The 16,054-nt window shown below is 37.6% G+C and overlaps 1 protein-coding gene across 1 annotated transcript in view; it reads left to right on the top strand.

The window, feature by feature from the left end:
• The window catches only part of AK5 (adenylate kinase 5), an 83,969-nt gene that overhangs the window by 48,233 nt on the left and 19,682 nt on the right, over positions 1-16,054 (top strand). Inside the window, exons 9-10 of the mRNA XM_054286253.1 lie at positions 11,605-11,647; positions 12,745-12,789. Coding sequence (XP_054142228.1) covers positions 11,605-11,647; positions 12,745-12,789 — 88 coding nt within the window. The remainder of the gene's footprint in view (positions 1-11,604; positions 11,648-12,744; positions 12,790-16,054) is intronic.

Below are 16,054 nucleotides of genomic sequence, written 5' to 3'. Positions count from 1 at the left end.
GTCAATGGCAAATATTCCTTCTGCCAGATGTTGTAGTTAGCTTTTCTCATTATTTTGTTAAACTAACACATTGCCACTCTGGCAAGAGTGCAATACTGTTAACAAAGAAGGAGAAATGAAGCTAAAACGGTGCTAACAGCCCATCAATCAGGGACAGCTATATGAATATGAAGTGGCTGGCACCAACTGACTTTAACTGCAAGTTGGTATCTTGATACCTTTTTGCAACATTTAAAAAAATAAATATTTCTATTACTAATAAATAAATGTACACACAGTTTATATTAAATGCTTTGTACAAATATTAAGAAAATATACAGGAGAAAGCAATTGCAACCAATTTGAAATTATGGAAGCAAGTATTATATACAGAAGCAAAAAAGGGAGTGGATATTACCATGAAGTCATAATACCACCTAGCTGCCTGGTCTGAAAAACAAAATGAGAAATTACTCTCAGGATGGAAAGATCAATAACTAAATTCAGGAGTGAGGAACTGCTCACATTCAAAACTTGAGCTCATTTTGACTGTGGCAGTGATTTAATCCTCCAGTGATTTACCACATGCTGTTTACGAATTGTGTGAAGCATCAACAACCTTTACTCAGAGAATCTCAAGTGGAAAAAGAATGTGTGTCTGGATACAAATGTGTCATGCAGTGATGTTATTGCATAGGAAATCTGTCATGAGAACGTGGGGGATAAGAAGGCTGGTTTCCAAGCAACCTTACACAGCTGAGCTGCTGAAAATGGCTGAATTTTAGGGGAACATCTTGGTAGTCACTGAACAAGAGCAGTTGGGGGTCACCCAGAAGACAAAGCCACAGCTGGCAATGAGTGCCTTGGTGCAGCTGAAATGGACTAACAGAGATACTTTTGCATTTTTTCATTCTTGGAATGAGCCAGGAAAATCTCCAGTGTAAACTAAACCAAAAAAGCATCTGAGTTGTTCAGATGTACATTAGTTCTTCCAGAATAATGTCTCCTACAGGTAGGCAGGAGCAAGGAGATGGAGTGCTGTGGTTCCAGGCACTGATGGAGTCCTTGGCTCATGTGGGAGTGCCAAGTGCTCCCAGAAACACCTGATACCTCTCCTTGAGACAGTGCAAAGCAACACTAGTCCAAATTAAGATCTGGCTTTTCTGGAAGATTATGCAGGGGAAATTGAATTTAAAACAACTCAGAGAAAGCTTGAGCTTTGAATGAGTACATGTTATAAATGATGGTTCAATTAACTTTATGTAACTAAATTAAAAGGAAGCTGATTCTTTTCTACTGGCTATGCATGAAGACTTCAAGAACTAGAACACTTGTAATCATCACTAAGTCCCTACAGCACTGAAAAGCTGGAGGGAAATACCCTTTAAAAAAAATTAAAACCTATTTTTTCTCCAAATCATTAATAACTATTTTTCTGGTTTTGTCTCAGATCTGTGAGATCCTGTATTATGAAAGGAATAATATAAGTTTTTAGAATTACTTAGAAATACATTCTTCTGAAAAACAGAAATAAGTAAATAAATGAAGGAGATAGTACCTCTCATTGAGAATGACTTATGGAAGAACCAAGCCAAGGTTCTTGTCTTAGCAATCTCTACAGACTTTTCTGGAATGATGATTACACTACTCATGACTTGATTGGATAACATAAAAGCAAAGTAACATGGTCAGTTTCAAATATTTTAATCCATATTAAGACTTCAGGAATATATTTTGGGCCAGACATTTTTGAGTGCTACAACTTTAAAGAGTATTCTCAATTTGCAGAACTTGCTGTGGTGACTAGTGTCTGGTTTAATGAGGATGGTTCTTTGCTGCTGGAATACTCTCAAGTGTGATAAAGATTTTTAATGCTCACTGTGTTCATTTTTACTTGCTATTCAATTTCTCAGCTTTGTCAGAGAGACTACCGACATAATGCCCTTGTTTCTAGAGATCAGAAAGTTTTTATTTTTAACAATTGGATTTTTATTAGAAACCTGCCATTTGGTTTATTTCAAGTGCATTCAGGCAAAAGGGAATACTGAAGAATTGGCATCAGTGAATCCTATCAAAGAGTTCCAGAAGAAAAGAGCATCCAATTATTTTCTCATGAAAACAAGCCTTTCAGGAGAACCTTAACTATCCTGATGAATATTTAGAGTAATTAAAGAAAAAGTTAAAACACACTGTCAGGCAACTGGAGAATGGATACAATCCTCTACAAGCACTTACAGAACTTTAGAATTTGGGAAATGTGAAAATCAGGTCAACCTCAAGTAAAAACCTCAAAAATATATTTAGCCTCTAAGCAATACTTGGAACAGGAAGTCACAAATTTCATAGAATGGTTTGGGTTGGAAGGGATGTTAAAGATCATTTAGTTCCAGCTTCCCTGCCATGGGCAGGAACACCTTCCACTAGGCCAGGTTGCTCAGAGACTGACTCACCCTGGCCTTGAATGCTTCCGGAGATGAGACATCCACAGTTTCTGTGGACACCCTGTTCCAGTGCCTCACCACCCTCACATCTACAAAACATGGAAATGCATTTTTGTGCCTTTCATGGAGTTACCAGCTCTTAACTGAGAGATTTCCATGCAGTGTCATGCTGCATTTACTGATTCAATTAGATAAAAGCAATTAGATAAATGCATTAGTGCAAAGAAAAGACTGCGAGGAAAATGTAGATTTAAAAAAAAAAAAAAAAATTTTCTGTTCAGTAATGACAAGCAATCAACTCAATGAAATAAATTGAATAACCCAATCTTTGCTGCAAATTCAGAATGTTTTATAATTAGAAATGTGACAGCTCACTTGAAAAATTCACAAGCAAAACCAAAATTAAGTGGAGGAAAAAAGCTCTGAAAGACACTTACTCATTCTAACAAGAGGAAAAGAGGAAACAGGCTCTCAATTAGAAGTTTTTGCCATGTAGTTACAATTCATTTTGCAGCTTGGTGTAGTTTCCTGTCCAAAGCACTGAGGAATCCAGGCTTTAGAGAGCAGGAGAAAAGCTTTTAGTGAACTGATGCAAAACAGACTCCACTGCTACCAAGACTATAATAATATTTCCAGCCTGACTGATTAGCATAGCTTGAAACTTAAATATTCAAGAGACATAATGAAAAGTTCCTGAGAGTCTTTTCAATGCAGAGGCAGAAAACAAATATTAATAAAACTGATGGGCATGAGCAAAGTGTAAGCCTCATTTAACTAAAGCTCTGTGGATTAAACCAAAGACCATCTTCCTCTATTTACTGTGTTTCCTATCAGTTGTCACTTTGTTTTGACTCCCTTTTCCCTACTCTGAAGATTCAGTCCAAGAAGTTTATTTAACCCTTCAGACACAATACTTTGGGGTTAGGATTACAATACTATAGAGAGCAAACTGCACACCTTCATTAGCAGGATAAATTTTCATTCAGACTTTCAAAATCAGATAAACATTAATTAAATACTTAAAGGAGTCAGATTAGAATGTCATATATTAATCATGTGCTTTCTTTTCACTTGAGAACATAAGGAACTTCTGGTGTAACAGCAGTTTTATTCATATATGCTGTGCAGCATTAAACATTACAGGTCTTATAAAATGACCAAGAGTAACCAGAAGCTATTTGGGCTTTTAATGCTGAACATTTCTGCAGTGTCCATTTCTCTTTTGCTGATAGAAAGTGGTATCAATTTGAATTACAGATTCTGGTTATACAGAGAAACTGATTAAAACAGGAATATGGGATAGAAAAGAAAATGAGAGGATACTCAGAGAATGGTTGTAAAACTCTCTTCTCTCAACACTTGTTTTTTGTCAAAGGTGGAGTCCAGTCTAGTTTAAGGATATCTGCAAAAAGACAAAATGAATAAGCATCCAAAGACATGAAAGAGCTGGAAAGGCAGGCCTAACTACAGAGAAAAGATGTTTAATAGAAATGTACTGAAGTCAGTGAACAATCTGTTCAGTTCACGTTGCCATGGAAACTATCCTATTAAATGCTTCAAAAAAAAAAACAGTTCCAGAAACAAAGTACTACAGTTTGCCTTACAAAATGTTTCCTGAATAAGCTCAAACCATGTGTATTTTGGTGCTTTGAAATAATTTTGTAAATGCAAAGAATTTTTTCTCTTTCAAATCACCATTGTACACTGTAATAAAGGCACGTGTTGGAAAGTCTCCTGCTTTATTTTCCCCCATGCAAACCATGCCAAAATGGGCAAAAAATAACCAAAGAGTCAACCTGCACTTTGTTATGTGAAATGCCAGAAGCAATTGTTTGCTTCTTCTTTCACAGGTGTTATTTGAACTTACTTTCTGGTGATACTTATATTAGGGGAGGCTAAACTGCCAAGGTTAGTTGAAGTCTTTGCATTCCAATTCTTTTCCTAGTTTTGAACCCAAAGTTGCTGCCTGCAGCTCTGGTGGGCAGTACAGGGCATAAGGATTCGGTTAAAATGATGGTGAGCTCAAGTGAGTTACTGGAGATTTAAACAGCAGTGACAACATTATTCTTCAAGAGGTGCTGCATTTATGCTTCACTGAATAATTCTGCATTAAATTATAAAGTCCTTCTCTGTGGCTTGAGGAAGTGTCTGTAGTAAAAGCATTACAATTTACAGTGTCTCACCATCATTGCTGTGGGCAGTAGCAGTAGGATACTGCCCCTTCTTTCCTCACACCAGCTTGCCCTTCCCCTGGCATAGTAAGGCTTTATGCTTCATAGACAAAATATAACTTCCCAGCTAAATTTATGAGCTCTACCTTTACAGTCCAGAGAACTTGCATAATTCTTAGGGAATATCAGGTATCCCACACAGTTGATGCAAATAGGATCCACAGCAGAACTTTTCCTCTTCTACAAAAAGTTGATAAAGAAATGTAAAGGAGTATTTTAAACCCATTCTGCCTCCTAGATTTAGAGGCCTCACTCAGGGCTGTGGATTGGTTTTGTTCATGTAGCCCAGCATCCCTAAAGACAGCTACCAAAACCCTTTCTTGAAAACATTTGTTGTAGCAATTCCTATATTTTAAAACACTGCAGAAGGAAGTGCTTTTTTATTTCTTTTATATTTCTTAACCACTGTCAAAGTACATCCTGTATATTTTTACATACACATATAAAACTGCAGTGATTGCAAAGATGCTGTTTTACTCTATGGGATACAAAACTGCTCTTAAAATCACTTATTTGTATTGTATCAAAGCAGAAAAGTGGTTTCTCTGGGTACACTGGAAAATAAAATAAAAAATCCCCTATGTATTTTCAGAATCCCCTATGTATTTTCAGAAAGCCATATGTTTCCTACTTGGTTTTTTACTCCTTATGTATCCCAGGATTGTGCAGTCAATGTTAGTCATTTTGGGCTTAAATACCAGTCATAAAGAGTGAAAAGTGGCCTAGTTTTAGAACTCCTTCACAGCAGTGCATCTCAAATCTGTGGACTGTTTCTTCAGATAGTTCAATTCCTTCTTAACACAGAAGTCCTTTAGAAATACTGCAGAAGTTGAAAGCTACAGAACTGCCTAATAATAGATAAATAGATGCTATAGTAAACCTTGAATATGCTTGTGAAATGTTAAGCAGAGAAGGCCTTTGAGAGGTAAAATTTGAACACAATTGTCAATTTTTATCTGAATAGCAGCAAATCATAGCATCTGAGATTGTACACTGGGTTTGGGGATTTATTTGCAACACTCTATTCTTGTCCTTCTCCATGCCAAGATCTTTTTCTTTTTGAAAACTGAGTTGAGACAGGCCTGCAGAAAAGCCTTTCTCATCTTAAGTTTAAAAAACCCCAAAAAACCACAAAATGCACATACATTTAAAAAAAATCCCAAACCAAATCATTAACAACAAAAAACCCAAATGACTGAATTTCACCTCTTAGAAGACAGCTCTCAGGGCTGAGAGGTTCTGCATATAGTGCTGAGGTGTCTGGTGTGAGGAACCCATTCAGCAGGATTGTTGTCAGCTGTCTAAAACAGGAGTTGAGCAGCCCCATGTTTGTAGTTCAAGTACACAAGGAGGCCTCACTTCTCTGCTACCGTGGCTTGATGTAAAAAAAAAAAATTATAATAATAAAAAATTGTCCCTGGGAGAAATTGTACCAAACAGCATAAATACTCCACATAGAGAAGAATAATTTAAGGAGTGATGGTGATTTACAGAAAACAAGAATATCAAAGGAAAAATAGTGATAACTTCCAGAAAGAATTTTGTAGGCACTGGGAGCTTTCTATAAATACAGACCTAACTGAAAACTGACTGAATGCTATATGTCACAGAACTATTTTAAAGTCAGTGATAGAAACTATGTATAGATAATATAGTTACTGAATGTCTCTAATGTCTTTAAAATACAAATATATTTTAAAATCAAGCGGCAGTTCTTCTTCAAGTTACATATAATGCGGACCCCTCTAGTTCAGCCTTTCAAATCAAATTAATATTAAAATTGCAAATGAGGTGTTTGGTTTACCAGAACACTCTTACAGTGCTGTGATGAGGCAAACTGCTGCTATCCTCCTGAGAGGGGTGTTCTGGTTGTACACCTTGTTGCCCTTCAGAGGTAATTTCTTCGAAATTTTTTCCAGTGTCTGGAAATCAACATGAAACTAAATAGATTTTGCTTTCACTTTCATGATTATTAATCAAATGCATTTTTAAAACTATAAATATGTACAGAAGTTAACAAAAACCAAATCTCCCCAAACTATAGCATACAGATTCTGGCTTTTTTCTCTCTAAAGTACCTACAGATATTCTTGATGTTCTTGAAGAACAGGAATGCAAAATCTAAAAAAAAACCCAACCAAATTTAAAAACTAGATAATTTGATATTGGCTTTTGGCTGTTAAAAATTGGTTAATCTCTAACTAATAGGTATAATTTTCTATTATTATTATTATTTTAGAATTGATAATAAGTTTTGTTTTTAAAGAATAATCACAGAATCACAGAAAAGAATAATCACAGACTGGGGAAGGTGGGAAGAGGGACTGCAGTGAATCATCTGGTCCAGCCTCCCTGCTCAAGGAGGGTCATCCCACAGCCCATGGCACAGGATGACCCTTGAATATCTCCAGTGAGGGAGACTCCAGAACCTCACTGGGCAATCTGTGCCAGTGCTTGTCACCTGCACAGTCAAGGTGGAACTTCTGTGCATCAGTTTGTGCCTGTTGCCTCCTGTCCCACTGCTCAGCAGCACGGAGCAGAGCCTGGTCCATCCTCTGGCACCTCCCTTCAGACACTGACTGATATTGATTAGGTGCCTCCTCAGCCTTCTCAAGGCTGACCATGCCCAGCTCCCTCAGCTCTCTCACAAGAGAGCATGGCACAGAGTTTTGTCTCTGCTGGAAACCTGGAATTAAATGGGAATCACAGGGATCTCATCTGTCAGAATTCTGTAGATGCTATTATGAACACTGATGGTTTTGCAGTTGTATGCATTGTGAACAAATAAAAATCACCTCGAAAAACATTAGCTCTGTATGCCCATCTTAATTTCTTTAGTCCTTTTTAACTCAAATAACTCCACTCTGCTGAGCAGTATGAAGTATATAAGAAAATTTTACTTTCAATGGAGAAAAAAAGCCTTGAAGTGCGAGGGTATTCCTACTATGTCTTACCTTATTTATTAGTTCTGGAGCAGGGAAGATCAGAGCACAGCCATCTCTGCTTTACAGAGGCATACTTTCACACTCAGCTTGCAGAAAGCAGCTCAGGCTGAAAAATTGATTTGAAGTATAAATCAAATTTAATGGTATGGCTCATAAAATCCATACCCAGGGAGCACTGCCCTTGCATAAAACAAACAAAGAAACATGTAATTTTTATTTGTTTAAATAATTTGTGTCTGAAACATTCCTTGGAATATTTACATTCTGAAATTCAAGCTTGAAAATTGAGCATAATTTTAAGCAGCAGTCATGCTGTATTTCAAATTCAGTCTCATTCTACTGCCTCTTTTCTCCTCTGTCTGTGATATTTATCATCTTTGGTAAATTTGGAGGAGAAACTCTGGCTATATCTGTTAGAAATCTGAATGAAATGTATCAGGCACTTCTCACCACTCTTTTCTAGAAGCATTCAAACAACAATGAGGTGATAAGGGAGAACTCTTGTCCATGTAAAACAAAAAAAAACAAAACCCAAACTAAAACACACAAGGACTGGAGCAGAGGTTATTACTGGGTAACAGGAAAGCTTTCTCATTTCATCAGGTAACTGACATTCACAACAGCTGTCACTAAGTCCTCATAAAGAAAATGTCCCTTCAGTAGATTAAAAAATTAAATCTATTTTATTGATATGCCTTAAGAGTACTGATTCATTGGCAGCAAAATTGAAACTTCTGAAGAATTCTGTATCAATCCATTATCATTTGCTGAGACTTACTGTCATAGTTTATTAATACAGAAATAAGGTGGGTTAGAACTAGATGATCTTCCAACCCAAATCATTCTATGATTTTGTGGACTTACCTCACAACCTAGCAATGACAGTAACTGAAAAGTCATTAGCCAATGAAGTATCTACTACCAGTCAGATATTTACTAATTACAACACAAGTGGCAAGTAAAATGGCAGTCAAAAGCCCGTGTTTTCCAACTCTAAAGACAAATGTCAAATAAGTGATTCTTTACAGGCAGCAAACTTCTCTAATTAGCAATTATTTTAATGTACTGTTGATATTGTTTAAGTAGTTACACAGACAGCTCTGCTCCACTAATGGATATGTTTCCAGATAATATTTGGAGATATAACTTGACTGTAAAGCATATGAAATTACAGACTACCTATCTTTCTTCAGAGCTCATTATGAGATGTAATCTTCCTCACTTTGCTTTCAAGTACATGGAAACAGCTAAACTGAGAGTGCAGAGACTGCTGCTAAATCACTGTATTTGCTGATGGCAGTCTGGTGTCAAATATCATTTGCTATCTAACTGGAGGGACTTTGCCTTATGTGATCACTTGCTAAATCCCACAATTATTTTCCAAAGTGCTCTGGTAAGGAGGCAGAGCAGCGTGTTCAGCCTGATACAGGCCAAGCCATTCACAGTTTAGAGACCTACTTGCTAAAAAGACTCAATCTCTGAGTCTTTCTGTCAAATACTGTCAAATGCAAACACAAGGGGACTGCATTAAACAGGGTGCCAGACTGTCACTCTTTGCAAGGGACCTCAAACCAAACAGCACATCTAGCACAAAAACTGGTTGGATTCAGTTTCTGCAATCGTAGGGGAGAACAACAGCAAAACTTGAAAGAAGTCATGCTGCTTTCAATTCTATAATTTGATTGTAAGCTTGGAATTCTGATCCTGTTTTTTAAAGGGACTTTACTCTAAACTTAGTGCCTAAAAGGATTTTGATCTGTAAACTTTTAAAGGCATTATAAGAAGCAGAATCTAAAATGAAGCCTTTTGTATGCAATATATGCTCTGCAGGGTCAATTATTTTATTGTATTATTACATGCAAAAATAATGGACATAGAGTTAATATTGTCACTTGAAATGTAGGAAAGAGAATAATTTCTCATTTGAAAATGACACCTTTTTTTTTTTAAGATGGCAGTTCTTCTGCTGCAGTGTAATAGACTGAGAATTACTGTGAATCAAAAAATGAAAATAATTTGTGTAACCAATATAATGGTACTTCAACCTAATGAAGAGTACTTCATTTTCAGTGATGATGGGAATACAAGGAGAAACCTGCAAGGGTAGTGCATGAGCCCTGCAAATTACAGTGGGCAGCAGGTTACCCATTCCAGTCACCTTGCAGTTCATGTCACTTCATCTACTCCTGCAGCTCCACACATTTAAAGGTGGCTATTTCTGAGAGCTGTACTGCCATATGCTACTGAGATGACTCACATAACATGTTTCATGCTGATGTTAGGCACTGATGATGTAATACTGTCACATGAGGATGTGTTACTGTCAATGCTATTATTGATATTTTACAGACCAGGCTAAAGCATTGGTAGTGTGGGTATATCGACATCTCATAATCTAGAATATGTCCAGCATATATATAATTCTCACTTATCAGAACAATAAAGAATTCCCATTCTGACAGTCTTGCTGGCCAATATTTGTAATTTCTCATTGATTGTAATATACAGGAAAAAAATAATTTTAAGTGACTAAATCTCAGGAGACAAAACATGCTACATCTCCCATTTCCCTGGTGTAGTCCCTCCTTGTAGTTCAACAGCTTCTATAACAACTTGTAGATTGTTTTACATGCAGAAGGTCAACACATTTAAGTTGAAATTAAAGACCAATGCCATCTTTATGTTACAGCTCACTTTTAGAAGTTTCTCCAGTATTGCTTTCTCACTATTAACAGCTGATCATACCATGGTGACTTCAGAAGAAATTCAGGATGCACATTGGTTGCTTATCTATCATGTGGGAATTGTGCATTTGGACACTGAAGAGCCATTACTCACAAAACCAGTATTATAGCAGAGAATGGCCTGGGTTGGAAGGGACCTTAAAGATCATCTTGCTCCAAACCCCCAGCAGGCAGGGATATGTTGCACTAGACCAGGTTGTTCAGAGCCCCAAGTCTGGCCTTGAACACTTCCAGGGATGGGTCATCTCTAACATCTCTGGGAAACATGTTCCAGTGCCTCTCTGTCCTCACAGTGAAGAATTTCTTCCCAAGATCTCATCTAATCCTACTGTCTTTCAGTTTAAAGCCATTCCCCCTTGTCACTCTATCTCCTTGGAAATAGTCCCTCTCCAGCTCTCTTGCAGGCCCCTTTCAGGTCCTGGGAGGCTGCTGTAAGGTCTCTGCAGAGACCTCTCCAGTCCGAACAACCCCATCTCTCTCAGCCTGTCTTCCTAGGAGAGGTGTTCCAGCCCTCTGAGCATCTTTGTGGGCTCCTCTGGACTGGCTCCAGCAGGTCCCTGTCCTTGTGCTGGCCCCCAGGGCCAGGTGCAGTGCCCAGGTGGGGTCTCACGAGGGCAGGGCAGAGAGGTGGAATCTGCTCCCTCCGCCTGCTGCCCACGCTGCCTTTGGTGCAGCCCTGGACACAGGTGGCTTTCTGGGCTGCAAATGCACATTGATGGATCATGTGGAGCCAATGACTCCAAGTCTTTTTTCCCAGGACTGCACTGGATCCATTCTCCATCCAGCCTGTAACTGTGCTTGGGATTGCCCTGACACAGGGGCAGTACCTTGTACTTGGCCCTGAACTCCATTAGGATCACATGGCCCCACCTCTCAAGCACGTCCAGGTCCCTCTGGTGGCATCCCTTCCCTCGAGCACAGCTTGGTGTCATTGGCAAACTTGCTGAGGGTGCACTTGGTCCCACTGTCCATGTCGCCAGCAATGATGTTAAACAACACCAGTCCCCATTCCCAACCCTGAGGAGCTCCACTCATTGTATGGGACACTGAATCATCTCAAGATACCTTGGGTTCTCTGTGCTCGTGTTCTAGCAACTGCAACAACACTAACAGCATTTCTGTGACACTGTAAACCATATCTCAACATAGATTAAAACTGAGACCTTAGAGAAATACATATTAAGATATACAGATAAGCAGATATAAGAAGAAATGCAAACTATGCAGAATATCCATTTCAATTTGTCAATTGCTTAATTAACAGGAGGAGGATCAGTCAAGTTTTTCTGGTTATGAGAGCACAGGAGGTGAGTTTCTTTTTCAGTGTCAATTGCCATTTAAATTTGAAACCTTTGATTTCCTGTTATTTAAATAGTTAATTCGAAAGTAAAGTTAATTCAGGTGAGTTATATTGTGAAGTTTGTGCCTCAAGGGAATTTTATCATGTGAATTCTTTCAAATGAAATTTTAAGTTTGTAAAACACGTTTCTCTACTCTTTTGGCCAGTGGATCAAAAACTATTAGAAAATACTACTGTTAATCAGCCTCAAATCTCATAGGTATTTTCAGAAATTGGCAGTTATGAAAGTCTCCTTGGAAAGTAGAGTCTAAGAGGAATAAAAGGATAAAGCAAGACTTTTCATGGCTAATGATTTTTTGTAATAAGAGATCTACTCACCACAAAATCAACCCCAAAAATTGTATGAGGTGTCTTGTATGTGATTAGCAAAATCACATGTGTCTTGTAAATGATTAACTCAAAGACATAATAAAATTTCAGCAGGCTCATATGGTGCAAGATCACCTTCTGTACTGTATAATCAGTGCAATGGCTGGGACTCAGACCAGAAGGAATTGCTTTTTCAAAAGATACACTTTCTGTTAAAGACAAAGCTGTAATACGCACCATAGTTTTGGTGAGTGTATTGCCTGGATTTCAGCTAAGATGGTTATTATTTGGCTGAATTTGGGGCTCAGAGGAATTTAGAACTTCGTTTCAGAGAGTATAAAATGTAAATGGGAGATGGACAAGATTCTATAGCAATTATAATGTAATAATATGCTCAGTAGAAACTGCAGTGGCTGAGGAGGCATTGCATCACATTGTTACATCAAGATGAATCTGCTTCTCCCTTCCTTTTCTTAAAGAACTGATGTGTATTGCAAGGTCTATTTTCAGGTAAAATGTCTTTGTCATATATGACAACTATGAAAACTGAGAGATTAATAGGCTTGTGGATAATAGCTCCTTTTGGAATGGAGAAAGCATATCTATTCTTACAGCAGAAAGTAAATCTAGTAAAATCAGATCCCCTTGCATGAGTGTTACACAATTTGGTGTGGTAAGTAGCTGGCATTAAAATTAGTAGCTCTTGCCGCTAAAGAATTTTTATTTTCATTTTAGACTTTTCAGAAGATCTAAGGAAATCAAACATCATTTTTGTTTTCGGTAAGTAGCATTCCTAATTTAACTGCTACTCTTGAATATTCCCATGTTATTTATCTTTGACTATTTTATTTATTTATTTATTTAGCAAAATAGATTGGCTGAGAATATTTATTCTACAATGTTGGTTTAGTCTTTTGAAAGGGAGTTAGGATTTAATAATATGCAATTAACTTGGGTCTAACCGTACTATCAACAGTTGTGTAAAGCTCAGAGCAGGCAGCTCCTTTGATTCATGAACATGTTCAAAATAACCTTAGTTCTTGTGCAGTTACAGTTGAGTTGTGTGACTTCCCACACCAAAGCTGCCTCACCAGCACTAATTAAAATTTACTAAATTGGATTGTAACTCAGAAGTTTAAGATTTGGCTGGAAAATATCAGGTTTCTTTCCTTTATTTGTGAGGCAACTTCTGTTAAATACAGGTTTCAATTCTACATCTGTTAAGCATTGTGTTAAAAGCCAACAGGCTGCTCACCAGGCATGATCCTTAGCACTGAAACTCTGCAGGTTCAGGGTTTACTTTTATATTCCTTTTGGAAATGCACAGAGTAAAAGCACCATGTTAATGCCTTTTATCACATGAATGTGAGTAATATAATTAGCATAAACTTGGAGCAGTCTTTTAAAACAAATTATAACCAGAAGATTGATTTTAAAGCTTGGTACTAATTACTTAGAAAGAATAATTGCTTTTGTATTGAGCAGTTTTTAGAACTGCTTTACAATCCAGAGCAGGAACACACATTTCCAAGGACCTAAGGACAGATACCAGATACATGGGGGATTTTACATAAAACTATATCAATTTGTGCATTGTTTTTCCTGGGTAAAACAATTACAAAACTTCCAAAGTGAATGGAAGTTTCATTCAGAACCAGAACTCAAGAAGCATCAAAAAACATTCCAATACCTGCAGGCTGAGGGAGATGGTCCTTCCTCCCTGTTCAGCACTGATGTGGATGCATCTGGAGCACTGTGTCCAGTCTGGGCTCCCAGTAGAAGAGAGAATGATTTACTGGAGTGTGGTGCAGGACCACAAAGATATCTGAGGAGTAGGAGCATCTTTCATTTGAGGAGAGGCTTAGAGAACTGGGACTGTTCAACCTGGAGAAGAGAAGGCTCCAGAATATTTTACCATTGAGTATTAATAATTACCTGATGGGAGGGAATGAAGATGAGGGAGCCTGAATTTCTCAGCAGTGCCCAGTGACAGGACAAGAGAAAATGGGACAACTTAAAATGCATTAAATTTCACCTGAACACAAAACCCACTTTTTTACTATGAGGGTAGTCAAACACTGGAACAAGTTGCCCAGAAGCTGTAGAGCCTCCATGCTGACAGATGTTCAAACCCCAATCTGACAGAGTTCAGATCAACCTGCTGTGGGTGATCCCAGTGTAACACAGTTGTTGGAATAAATGATTCCAAGAACTTCCTTGCAATCTAAAAAATTCTATTAAAAGAGTGTTCTCATGTTGCAATTTTATCTCATGCTCTCTTATGTCAAATACAAGTTAACTCAATTTATTGCAACTCAATTTTTATGTGCTTGAAAAAGTAAAATGAGGTTACTGAAGAGTTCACTGGAGACTTTTTCTTAAAGGAAGGGTGCATAGAACCTAATTTTCAGTCCTTTAAGCAAACTGTAATCTATGCTTACTGAAGTACACCTTTCCTGCTAGTCGCTACAGTGAAAAATTTTAATTCTGTCTCGCGTATCTTATTGAAAAAAAAATCATTTGGGTTTGTACAAACAGATTTTTAAGAAAAAAATCAGAACACACTCAAGGAATTTTGCCTCTGAAATTGTCCATGGCAAAGCATATTTTTCATTTGCCTCTGGGAAACTTTTTATTTTACAAGGAGTGATTTCAAATTTTCATTTATAATTTTTATAGGACATCCAGTAGCCATCTTGCAGCTTAAAATTGAAATCACACCTTTTTCCTAGTTATTCGTGCTCTGATTTTCTAGTAAATACTTTCTGGGAGCAGAGATAAATTGTGCCTTAATCAAAACTCAGTTTTCTTTGTGAAAAAGGTTATTATGAAAAGTTTTACTGAGTCCAAATGTGGGTTAATTTTCAAAAAATTATCTAGAATGATTTATTCTTTTTCCCAAAATACCTCCATCTCCACTCCCATCCTTGCACCCCTGAAAAAGTTTCTTAAAGTCTTATGAGAAGAGTGAGAGGTTTTTTGTGGGTTTGTTGGGGTTTTTTGAACAAAGTGAGAGCCCCATAGTTGCTCATTTGTCTGCAAAATCTTGGCTTTATTCCACTTAGGTAGTGAAAATAAATGGCATTCCCAGAGACAAAATTCTTGCAGCAGCTAAGTTGGAGTGGCCACAGCTCTTTTGCCTTGAGTCCTTTTCAGGCAGGTGAATCTGCAGGGACCACCTGATGATCCTCAGCCACTCCAGCTTTAGCTTTGTACACACTGCCCACATGCACACGTCTGTGCAGGCAGGAAATGTCAGTCAAGAGCTGAAATCTGATCATTTGGAATGGTACAACAGTGAAAGAAAAATATGAAGAAATCTCAAAGAAGCAGAACAAAACTGTTGGGGATGGGGAAAAGTTTACAAAGCCCCAAATGTCAGTGGTTAAGGTGCTCTGCTGCAGTGAGCAGTGCTGGAGATGTTCAGTCCATGATACCCTGACTGGAGAGGGAGCACAGAAGTTGGGTCAGAGCAGGCTGCTGTGGGATACTGGAATGGGAAAAACTGCCTTGGTTTCAGGTGTCTTTAAGGATGTTGACTCGTTACACAGGTGTGCATTATTTCATGAGGAAATAATAAGATGCTTATAAAGGTGTTTTGAAGCTAGAGTTTTAAACATGTACATTTGAAGAAGTTTACAAACAAATCAAAATGAATGCACCATCTGCCATACCTGACAAACAGAGATACTGTTTATGACAAAGGGAAAGAAACAGGCAGTTCCCTCTCCCACTAATTACACTTGAAAATTTTCCAAAAAGGGAAAGAAAAAGAAATCATCTAATTAGCAAAAGTTTACATTAGAGCTAATGTAGGAATTAATTGGAATAACAGTCAAGCTGGATTAATTAAGAAACGTCAATGTTCTATCCATATTGCAAAGCAGAGAAAGAGTACCAGCAAGTAAAAAATATAAGAGAAAACAGCAGGATAATAAAAGAGGAAAAACAAAGATAAATTTGGCCAGCAAAGTAAAATTCAAAGAAGAAAAAAATATAAAGAGGCACAAAGATAAAATTGGGTGATGGTCTAATAAATATTCAA

The sequence above is a fragment of the Melozone crissalis genome, unplaced genomic scaffold, assembly GCF_028551555.1.
Source record: "Melozone crissalis strain CALT ecotype California unplaced genomic scaffold, PUWL_Pcris_2 ptg000045l_1, whole genome shotgun sequence".
NCBI classification, from domain to species: domain Eukaryota; kingdom Metazoa; phylum Chordata; class Aves; order Passeriformes; family Passerellidae; genus Melozone; species Melozone crissalis.
Note: the sequence above shows the minus strand (reverse complement) of the source record. Positions and strands in the feature narration are given on the sequence as shown.